At 31.7% G+C, this 12,228-nt stretch overlaps 1 protein-coding gene across 1 annotated transcript in view; it reads left to right on the top strand.

Annotated features, from left to right (window-relative positions):
• The first annotated feature begins 1,049 nt into the window (after positions 1 to 1,049).
• The window catches only part of LOC141485495 (uncharacterized), a 41,134-nt gene continuing 29,955 nt past the window's right edge, over positions 1,050 to 12,228 (top strand). The window contains exon 1 of the mRNA XM_074182309.1: positions 1,050 to 1,230. Within this exon, the coding sequence (XP_074038410.1) occupies positions 1,151 to 1,230 (80 nt within the window). The 5' untranslated portion in view covers positions 1,050 to 1,150. The remainder of the gene's footprint in view (positions 1,231 to 12,228) is intronic.

The following is a 12,228-nucleotide window of genomic DNA, read 5'->3' as shown; positions in this document are numbered from 1 at the left end:
TCTGATGTTGCTTGTTATAGTTTGTTTTCCCTCGAAACCAAACTTGAAATTTTGATTCTTATATACATTGAATCAACCTCTCTGTGTTGCATCCGAATCTTATTCACTGGTATCTCTTTTTTGCATTGTTCACCATCGCTATTAGAATCACTACACTGGAAAAAGTCTGCGTTGTTATCATACTCGTTATTACTATTAGTACTTGCTCAAGGACGCCACATTTTAAACAGATAACAAAAATTTCGAATTTCATTTTCATGTATTGGTTTTTTTGGCCTTTGAGAGTGCCGCCAACTTTAAGTGTGCACAATATCGTTTACTTCGACTATACCAGAGCTCTCGGATAGAATAAGAGGTAATCCTACTTAAATTATCCTAGAAATATTCCATTATGTAAGAAATTAATTGTAAATAGAATTTATCATTGCCAGGAGATGAATGAAGAACATTTGAAATAACCGTTGGGTGACCTGAAATGAGTTTCGGATATTTTTTTTCAATTGTGATATTTATCGTTTACATATTCTTCAAACGGATATAAACAATGCTAATCACTCAAGATTGGCCGATCCGATTTCCAAAAATGGAACAGTATTCGCAATAAGGAATAAGTATTTATTGAGGAATGAAACTACAAAAACACTTGAGACTTAAATGTAGATTTTTGTTGGCAGGAGACACATCTGTGATAATTCGTGTGAATTTGTCTTCCAATACTTTATATGTGAACAAATTCACTTTCTGTTTACTTAAATCAGTCAAGCGTCTTTGACTTATGATATGCATGAAATTCAACGAACACCGATAATGTTTCCAAATTCCTACACGTATCTTACAAATTTCTTGAGCTATTACAAGATATTCGAAATGTTTATGGTGCATGTTACACAATAATATCTATGAACTATCTAGGAAGTAAACAGTTATTTAACCGCGAAAAAAAGAATTTTTTCTACCTTTATTTTGGTGTGTGAAAATTGGCGAAAAACCACAACAGTTCCACATCGTGATCAATTCGAATAAAAACTCGATGGTTACATATTTTCGGTTAGTTTTGTTCTGAAAAGAGTGATAGAAATTCGTAGGAGAGTTTTGAATTTTTCCGAAGACTTTGATTTTCGTAGTTTACGTGTAGTTTAGTGCGATCCTCATGAAGCTAGACGTGCTCTGTTTGATTTTTGTTGGATATTTCATAAATGTATCTGAGGAAAATGGAGGAGGCGGTAAACAGTGAGTTTTTTCTACTTATCTACTTATTAAAACAGTCGAAAATAATCATTTTTAATTTTTGAAGGGACTTTTCAATGATCCTTTGACCCTTTTTACCTAGTCGATGGTGGAGGTGTCCTATTAGCCTGTAAGAGTACATTCAAAACTGAATTAGTAGATACTTCCCATTTCGATGTCGAATTTCCTTCAATTGATTTATTAATTTTGAAATGCTCCATGAGCTACCAAATCTATCATATTGTTGCGATGTATATACCTGACAAACTAAGTTCGCTTGAATTTGAAGTCTTCTTCGAGTACCTGGAACAACTCAACTATCTCAGTGATGCTTCAGTTATTTTGATAGGTGATTTTAATATTTCCAAATTTACTGATGATAACTCTGTCGATACCAAAGTAGTAACAATGAAAAACTTCCTGGAAATATCCAATTTGAAACAATTAAACCAAATTAGGAATAATTTAGGCAGATTACTAGATTTAGTTATTTCCAATTTGGATTGTGAAGTGACCAGGGACTATAATCCATTAGTGTATGAAGATGGGCATCACCCAGCTCTGATGATGAACTTTACTAGTATCATAAATGAACAACCGAATTTTAGAAGTAATTTACAACAAAAAACGTATAATTTCCGAAGAGCAAACTTTCCATACAGAACACTGTATGAGATGAACTGGGATTTTTCCAATGTAACAGATGCTAATATGGCTGTAGAACTATTATATAAAAAATATTCACCATTTTTGATGAACATGTTCCAGTTTATAGAAATTATGCCCATAAACATCCTCCCTGGTTCAATTCGTCCATCATCAAAAATATTAAACTTAAATCTTCTCATAGAAAAAAATATAGAAAATCTGGTTCACAAGCAGAATTCCTTGAATTTTTGAGACTCAGACGTACTATTAAATATCAAATAAAAATGTCCTATAGTGAGTACACGGAGAACTTACAATCTTCTTTGTCAAAGGACCCCAATAAACTCTGGTCATACATTCACTCCAAGAATAATACAACCAGAATACCGGGCAAATTATATCTTAACAATAATACTGTAGAAAATCCGCAAAATATTGTCAACGCTTTTGGAACATTCTTTAGTAGCGTTTTTCAACCTCCAGAACGGAATACCATTGCCAAATATAATGACCAGAATCACGTTTGTATTAATTTCTATCCAATTGAAGAAGGTGAGGTTGTAAGTGCTCTGAAGAAAATGAAGGACAAAATGACATTTGGTCCAGATAACTTACCTTCTTTCTTCATCAGGGACTGTTCTGGTTGTCTCACTGTTTTTTTAACTAAGATCTTTAATTTATGTTTAAAAACGAGAACATTTCCTGAAAGGTGGAAAGAGGCTAGAGTTTGCCCGATATTCAAGAATGGCGATAAAGATAAAATCGAAAACTATAGAGGTATTTCATTGCTCTGTAACTTTGCAAAAGTTTTTGAAATCATTTTGTTTAATCGTATATATTCCTGTATCCGAAATATGATATCTCAAAATCAGCATGGATTTGTCAATAATCGCTCAACAGTGTCAAATCTGATATTTATCCCTCTATATATCGCAGAGGCGCTAGATGACCATAGTCAAGTAGATGTCATCTATACAGATTTTGCAAAAGCATTCGACAGAGTGGATCACACCATTCTATTAAATAAATTGAGTGCAATTGGCTTTACTGAAAATGCAAGAGATTTTATAGAATCTTATTTATCAAACAGAAAGCAGTATGTTTCATATAACGGATTCAATTCCGACATTTACCTAGCATCATCTGGCGTTCCTCAAGGAACAAATTTGGGATCACTTCTATTTTTAATATTTGGGAATGATCTATGTAACAATTTAATATGTGAAAGGTTGTGCTGTGCTGATGATTTGAAGATTTTTTCTATTGTGAATGATACTAATGACTGCTTAAATCTGCAGAAACAACTGGATTATATTCAAAATTGGTGCAATATTAACAAGTTATGTCTTAACGTTAGAAAATGAAAAGTTCTGAGTTATACTAGAAAAATTACACCAATACACTGTTCTTACAAGGTTGAGAATACTCAACTGGAACGATGTACCAAAATCAAGAATTTAGGTGTTATTTTTGACAAAGAGTTGAATTTCATAGAAAACACAACCTTAAAAGTCTCTCAAGCACTGAAGACATACGGTTTCATAATGAGAAATTGTAAAAATTTCACCAACATCAAAGCATTGAAACTACTGTATTTTTCTAATGTACGATCAAAACTTGAATATGCTAGTATTGTCTGGTCCCCTTTTTACGAGTGTCATAAAGCAGCCATTGAGGGCGTTCAAAAAAGATTTTTGAAATTTCTCATCTTCAAAATAGATGGTACATATCCTGAAAGGGGAACAAACAATGAGGAATTATGCATGAGGGTCAATATTGACAGCTTAGAGTGCAGAAGAAATTGTGCATTTGTTATATTTTTGTATAAAATCTTGAATGGCCTTATTAACTCTCTCAGTCTGCTCAGCCTGATTGATATCAATGTTCCTTCATATTTTTCTCGAAATCATGCAACTTTCAAACTTCCAAGAATAAGAACAAATATGCAATTGAAATCTCCCCTTTATATAATGTGTAGTGAATTCAATAAAATTAGCAATCGAATTGACATGCATTCATGTTCCATCAAGGAACTCATCTCGGTGATGAAAAATTAAACAGCATTGTTATATCGATATTTCGTTAATTTTTGATATGTTATTTTAATTATTGTTTAATCTACTGAATATTATTATTAATTTACTCATACACACCATTTTATGTTTTGTCATTCTTTAATATTGTCCTGTAAATGGGAAACTGTTGGACAATAAAGGCTATTATTATTATTATTATTATATATTGAATTTAACTTTTTCGGCTGTTTGAGATTGTGTATATAGGTTCGTGAAAAATACAGTCGTTTCTTTCATCATGTGGTGTATAAATTGTTTTTCTGTTTGATTGTTGTCACTAATGATGGTGGTTATTTCAAATGAAACGCTATGAAAATATCAAATTTGACATATCCTGTAATAAAAAAGAAGGGTCCGTATTTAAAAAAAAGTTGATGGTGGCCATGTTGACACGAAACGTTTTATCGAATATTTATAATTACATCGTCATAGTTCACTTCAAATACAATAGAATTTTCTTTCTGAGTTTTTTGATATTCTCCGAAATAACATTTCCATTCGAAAAAAACGAAAAACAGCATTTTTGGTTTTCCCCGTATAACTCGGGAAGGGCGAGAGTCCCTGTAAATGTTTTTCGACCATTGTATTGTTCCCGATGACAGTTATCTTTTTTCCCATTTATTCGTCTTCGTATCTGTTACGGTTTAGAATATAGCAATGTTACCACATGATAAAAGGAACTGCCTGTATATACCAACTTACATTCGAATCGTTTGAGCTGTTTAGGCATGAAAAAATAAAGAACGTAAATACATACATTACATCTATCCATCCATCCTCACAAACTTCACACATTTATACGAGTAATATTAGTAGGAGTAGGATTAGTAGGATTACCTATTCCAATGTATCTCACTCCAATCCTTTCAGTGTTTTTTTAATGATGCTATTCAACATTTTTCAACTATAAACCATTCAAATGTATGCTGAAATCAGCTTATATTGACAAATACAGACTTACCTTTCGGATGGTAGTTTGAATTTTCATTCAATTGGACGACAGTTTTTCAAAACATCAGCAGGGTGACCTGATTTTTAACTCTTGATTTGTACTCCAAGAATTACATGATAAAGTAATGAATTATTAACTCCGGAAATGCAAATTCAATACTAGTTGGGGCTATATTCACTTGAGTAAGATAAAAAATACATGGTGTACCATTATAAAAAAAAACGATGAATGACAAACTCTAGTTACTACTCAACCTATAGGAATACAAACTGAGTAGAGAAAAGTATCTTCTGTATAATTCAGTGTTCATATAAATGTATTTGTTTCGAAAGAATTTTTCTTTCGTGTAATTCAATGTTTACATGAAAGTAGCTGTTTCAGGAGGGCTTTCTTCCAGTTTGTGTCTGAAAGTTACTTCTTAGCATGATCTACACATGCAGAAATGAGCAAGTTTCAGTTAATTTCAGAGAACCTATAGTTAACACCAATTTCAAAAGCATTTGTCCTTTCACGTCCTCAATATATCCAAAATTGAAAAATAAACATTCTGCAGGTCCCGACGATATTCCAAACTTTTTAGTAAGAAGGATACTGAAAATAATTGCGGAACCATTAGTATATGTAATAAATCTTTCATTCTGTCATGGATTATTTCCATCAATGTTAAAAAAAGGAAAGGTGATTCCAATTCACAATAAAGGTAGTCCGTCGCAGATGGAAAATTATCGGCCAGTTATAGTTCCGTCATCATTTTCAAAAGTCATAGAGTATTGTTTTCTGGACAGGTTTCTTCAGTTTGTAAATGAGAATAATATATTAACAAATAGACAGTATGGTTTTGTTGCAGGCAAATCTACATCAACAGCCATGCATAACTTGTGTAACGAGTTAATTTCATCTATCGAAGCCGGCGAGTGCTCTATGGGGATTTTCTGTAATCTCAGCAGGACATTCGACTGCGTTGATCACGACTTTCTCATAACAAAGTTATCTAGATATGGAGTTCGGGATGCTCCTTTGAGTTGGTTACAATCATTTTTGAGAAATAGGATGCAATATGTCAGTTTACGGTATCAAGATGGAAATTCCATTGAACTCTTCAATTCTGATGAAAACCAAATCAATGTAGGTGTTCCTCAAGGTTCCATCTTGGGGCCCATATTATTTCTTTGCTACATAAACGATCTACCAAATAGTTGTGATGGAGCCTCGTACACTTTGTATGCAGATGATACATCTATAGTTCCAATAGAGAAGAAACAATTCTTAACGAACAATGCAATATTCTTATGAATAACATAAATGAATGGTTCGTTGATAATTACTTGCAGCTTAACGTGGAAAAGACCAATTTCATTCGTTTTCATAACAGACAAAAAAATGTAATCTAGATTTATCACTGCGCTCAAATGATACAAATATTTCGAGAAAACAAGACACAACATTTTTAGGCCTTTATGTGCCTTTATGCATTTAAATTTTAATAAGCATTGTGAACATATTATCTCTCACCTGAATTCAGAAAGTTACAAACTGAAAAACCTCAAAACTGTAATGAATGAACACCAACTAATACAATTATATCATGCTTTAGCTGAATCAAAACTGAGATACAGTCTTTGTTTCTGGGGAACATCTGCGCTAGCTGACAAAGTGTTTAAAGCGCAGAAAAAAATGATCAGATGTATAGCAGGAGTCTCTTCAAGACAAAATTGTAAAGAACTCTTCATAAAATACAAAATTTTAACCTTACCCTCACTGTTCATCTTTGAGTTGTGTATATATATATATTTGACAACAAAAATAACTTCCTTATGAATTTTAATTATCACTCTAGGACAACAAGACAATATTCTTTGTTTCATATTCCATTTGCCAAATATGAGGTTTGAAAGAATTCCCCAAGTATACTCGGTTTGAACATTTTCAACAACTTACCAGGTGACATAAAAAATTGCGAAAGAATAAAAATATTCAAGTCGAATTTGAAACGTTTTTTGATAAACAATTGCTTTTACAGACTTTCAGAAATTTTCGAATTGTTTTCACCGCTTTAACTGGTACTATGTTCTTTATTGTTTCTATTTTTATTAATATTTTCATTATGTTGATGTTCTGTTGTTGTTACTTGTTTGTTGTTGTTTGACTTCGATAAGAGAACTACCTCGAAAGACAGCACGCATTTCTGTTGCTTTTCTGCATTTTATTTATCTTATTTTAGTATCTGAATGTTGGCATGTAACACAGTACCATGTGCTAAATGTAGTAATATAAGCTTGACGATTACCATACAATGTAATTTTTGTCTAACAGGTAATAAAGTATTATTATTATTATTATTATTATTATTATTATCCATGTATAGAGTTACTTATTTTCAAATTGTATTCCTTCCTTTCTCTGGAAGATTCCCATATTTTTTTTTGTATCAAGATGGAGTAGTAGAAAGCCAAAAACTTTCTCTCCCAAAAATATATTATTTACTTTTCTAAAAGCGTTCAAAGGCTTTTTGAATTAAATTCCTGAGAAGATTTCATATTCAATAGTTATATATTTGTTTATTTATAACATTCTTGTAATGAAAGAGAAATGAAAAGATTGAAATGGTATTAATTTACAGTTTCATTTATTACCCATAGGTTTAAAAATATATAACGTTCTGGTAATCAATATTCATACAGTAATCATGATGAGAATATCAATAACATATTCAGAAATGATAAAACGTCGAAGAAATTGGAACATTTTTTTAATGATCGGAGGTAACTAATTAATATCAACGAATGTTCAAAAATTGGCGTACTGCCAAACTACATTGCCTGTTTGTATTTTAAACGCATCCACGAACCCCAATTTGAGAAATTTCGGAAGTTTCATTGAAAAAATATTGGGGAAAAATAAAATATGTACTGCTTCTAAAGAAATATAGTGTTCAACAAGGGTAATTTTTATTTGAAACTTGTCTCAGCTTCTTTCTTTGTAAGGAATAAATTAAACTTTTACGCCACCCATTCTTGATGATATGTAAAGCAAGAGTATGTTTATCACTACTTTTTAAATCCTCATAATAGTTCGTAGAACACACGGTATAATCTTTATGTCTCTCTTTGTTAGTCTGGTAATCAGTATCAAAGTAGTGATTGTGATATGAATATTGTAGTAATATTGAAAAGTTTTAAAATATAGGTTTTTTAACAATACTTTTCTGAAATAATACTTTTGGATAATGAAGATCAGTATAAAGAATAATAAAATGTTATTCTGCGAAAGTTCTGTGCCTGTAGTTTGTTAATTACCGATTTGTACAAAAATCGGCGTAATTTGCATTTTATAAACTACTGATAATTGATATTCACACATCATGATAAAAATATTCAAACGTAGATTTCAGAACTATTTAACAAGGCAATAAAATAAACAATATTAATAGCAATTTTATAATAAAGAAAAAATATTCAAAAAATGGCATACTGCCGAACTGCAGTGCCTATTTCTTGGAGGTGTATTTTAAATGAATTAAACCCATCCGTGAACCCCAATTTCGATCATTACGGACGCTCATGAGACCGATGGATGGCTACCGTGCGACGAGACATCGGCAGGTCCATGGTGACTGAAATCAACCCGGTGACGGCGCGAACTGATCAGATCTGCTGCCCTCAGACAACGATCGATGGTCAGCTGTGCCACCACTGACACGCACCTCCGATGGTAATAGCTACCGTATCGGTATTTATACAAATCCGTGCTGAGTGTACGTCGGTGACTTGCAAGAGCGGTTTATTGTGTATGGTGCGTTGCATAGTTATAAGGGGGCGATATATCAACGCTTACTCGGTAAAAAGACCAAATATTGTTAAAAGTGAAATAGAGAAATGATTATTAGATCAGTGGTGAGATCATCTCTATTGGTTAAACAAAAATTGAAAAAATCAATAACATCGTTATTGTTAGGAAGGATATAAAATGTTATGCTCGTAACAGAAAAAATAACGTCGATTCAAGGCAGCTATGCGCTAAATTTCCACTGAGGCTACACTTCATATCGAAAACAGTTGAAAGTGAGAATCAGCAACTTTTGTATGAAAGGTGTTTTCATATAACTTTTTCAGAAAAACCGGTTATTTCGTTTCTGATTTTATTGTTTTGTTGATTGTTATTGGAAACAATTTTTTCTGTATTCTCAATGCAATATTTTTTTAATCAAAATCAGATTGAACGTTTTATTTTGATGTTAGTCCTAAAAAAACAATCAACTTTCAATATAAAGTATTCGTGTGCTGATTTTGAAAATAATTTATTTTCAAAATCTACAGCGATCTTGATGAATTGTCTCTTTTTAGGTAGTGTAAAAAAATGTATAATACCATATAAAACTTTGACCAATGATTTGAGAAACTGAAAAAAAATTAGGAATCAGTTTTCTGGCACATTTTTTCATGATAATGTTATTTCTTCTACACCATTCGAAAGATTTTTCAATGAAAACATATCATGAAGATTTTGAAAAAATTGTTACTACTTACATGAATTGGCTATTATGAGTTAGAAGTTTAGTAACAAATGAATTATTTTGTGGCAAAAAATTTAAAAGAATAAATGTTTTCTCAGATTGTTGAAAAAATAGTTTCCATCAACGTTGTAGATATTTTTGATACCTAGAAATATTTTACACTTTCTGAACACTCTCATTCCCCGTTCCTTGAATTGCCATCAAATAATTGATGTTTTCTGAGAATTCAATCAAGGAAATCTCTTTGACATCTTCAGAATCCATTGAGTTTTTCTCAAGGTTTTTAGATGACAATATTTGTTTCACTCCTCATAAATTTGAATTGAATTTTCGAAAAACATCCTGTATAATGATAATAAAAATAAGATCAACCATTTTTATTATCAGATAGTACAAATTAGAAACAATGTGAGAACGAAAAAAAGAAAAAAAAATACATATATCTATCAGAAGGCAGAGTTAGCTCTAGTTCAAATTCACTTCTGAGCTGAAAATGTTCTCTCTTCCACTCAACCTCAATAACAAAACAAACTAAACCAAAGTATACCATAGGAAAAAAAAGAAAAAAAATTGCATGTTACAGCTATTTTCTAGTATGGCACAGAAGTGCCAAAACATTTGTTCAAATCCGCATGATTTGGATTTCATAAATAACAAAACTTCATAAATTTTAGATTCTGTTGTAGTGGCATCGTCCATAGATATTCTAATCTATGGACGATGGTAGTGGTGGGCCAAGTTCACACCGGGCCTGATTCCGTTCAAGAAAAAATTCAATGTGTCGTTGTCCGAAGATAGATCAGTATGTGTATACGATATCTAGACATTTCATTCTTTTGACGTTCGTCAGAAGAAATATACGAATGAAGCATTCTTCACAAATGAATTTATTGTGTTTTGAGAACAGAAAAAAATCCGAAACGTTATTCCTTTGAAGAAATTTTATGTTTTTCATTGTTTATTCAATTCATACACATACAAATTTCTGACTAATTGGACCCTTCAGTGGTTTATTGAACGCAGTGACTTTTCAGTGGCCCTTACACTTCAGCCGATTCCCTATTGATTCAATTTTGTATCTATATCTTTCCAGAATTTGTGTAAAAACCCAAAAAAACAGTAAGAAATCTTGACTCCTCCCCAAGGAAATGTCTTTCAAGGAATACCTTGATTCCGTAATGGATTTCTTTCTCATCACAAATATTTGCGTTGGCATATAATATAAATTTATGATGCACTGTTTGGAACCTTTGGTGTAGTAATGAATATTACTGGAGTTTTTTTTCCAACACCAAATCGTTATTTTCAACACCTCGGCACGTGTTTCGATCACCAAGTGATCATCATCAAAGAGGAAGATTAATCTTCCTTGGTGATCGAAACACGTGTTGAGGTGTTGAAAATAACGATTTGGTGTTGGGAAAAACAAAAAAAACTCCAGTAATACTCATATAATATAAATGATCTTATTATTAATAATAATAATAGTAAAAATAAAGTAAACTTTATTGTCACCAAGAATGAATCTTGTGGACAAAGCTTGTGAAAAATACATACATATGTAAGTATAGAAATATAAAATGTGAATATAAAAACACCTACAAAAAAGTAATGTTAAAACATACCTACACTATAGTTCAACAACGAAATTTTGTCGCAATATATATATATATATATATATATATATATATATATATATATATATATATATATATACAATATATTACTATTAATATAAATTACAAAAAGGATTTGAAGCTCTATAACTTCTATTTGATTATCTGCGAGCGCTTTCGACAGCTGGTCGTGCTGTCATCCTCTAGGCACTATTCTATCTCACTAGATAGATAGAATGGTGCCTTTTTGTTACTTACATTAAAAGTAAAATACTGAAAATAAAGGAAAAATTAGTTGCATCATCCAAATTGCATATATATATATATATATATATATATATATATATATATATATATATATATATATATATATATATATATATATATTCAGAAGTTCAGAAGTTAGTTGACCCTGCTCGACTCACTTCTTACTATACTGGTAAAATGGTATTCGTTACGTGTTCAGAGATAGAGTGTCCATAAACGCTCTACTACCTACTACTTAAATGTTGTTGAGTTTTACCTGAGTTCTTCTTCTTCTTAGTTGACCTCATCTCCCCGTTAAGGTATCGAATGTTAAATTTGAAATTTTCACGGATAGGACTATGCTGAACTGGTTTTTTCGGCTATTTGATCCGTGTATCGTCTCAAACAAACATTTATATCTAAACATGAATACAACCAAAAATATAATATAACCTTAATTCAAATATGCACAGTTTGTCACGTAAATTTATCATTATAAAACTCTTGCAAATTATATTAGGGTCTATCAGCCAAAAACGTTTTCAATCTCATCATAAACATTTTGTTTGTTATATTTGCTTGTTTTATATCTGAGGGCAAGGGATTAAACATCTTGGCCCCACTGTAATAATAGAATTCCTGACCAAATTTGTTAAAGTAATTGGCAATTTCAACTCGGTGGAACGGGTGCTATAAGAATGGCATGAAGCCTCAAATAGGGACATATTCTTGTAAATGAGGCAAACCGTTTCCAAAATGAACAAAGCAATCACTGTTAAAATCTTTTGCTCAGCGAATTTGTGTCTGCATGAATCACGAGGTTTAATCTTATACATATACCTGATAGCCCGGTTCTGCAGTACTAATACAGACAGAAGTGCTGATGAATTGCTTACTCTCCAAAACCGTATTCCATAACGTAGGTGGGATTCAACGTGGCGTATTACACCG

Source organism: Leptinotarsa decemlineata, unplaced genomic scaffold (genome assembly GCF_025532065.1).
Source record: "Leptinotarsa decemlineata unplaced genomic scaffold, Ldec_3_MD MMD2_P_RNA_scaffold_2, whole genome shotgun sequence".
Classification (NCBI taxonomy): domain Eukaryota; kingdom Metazoa; phylum Arthropoda; class Insecta; order Coleoptera; family Chrysomelidae; genus Leptinotarsa; species Leptinotarsa decemlineata.
This window is presented reverse-complemented; position numbering and strand designations above follow the sequence as displayed.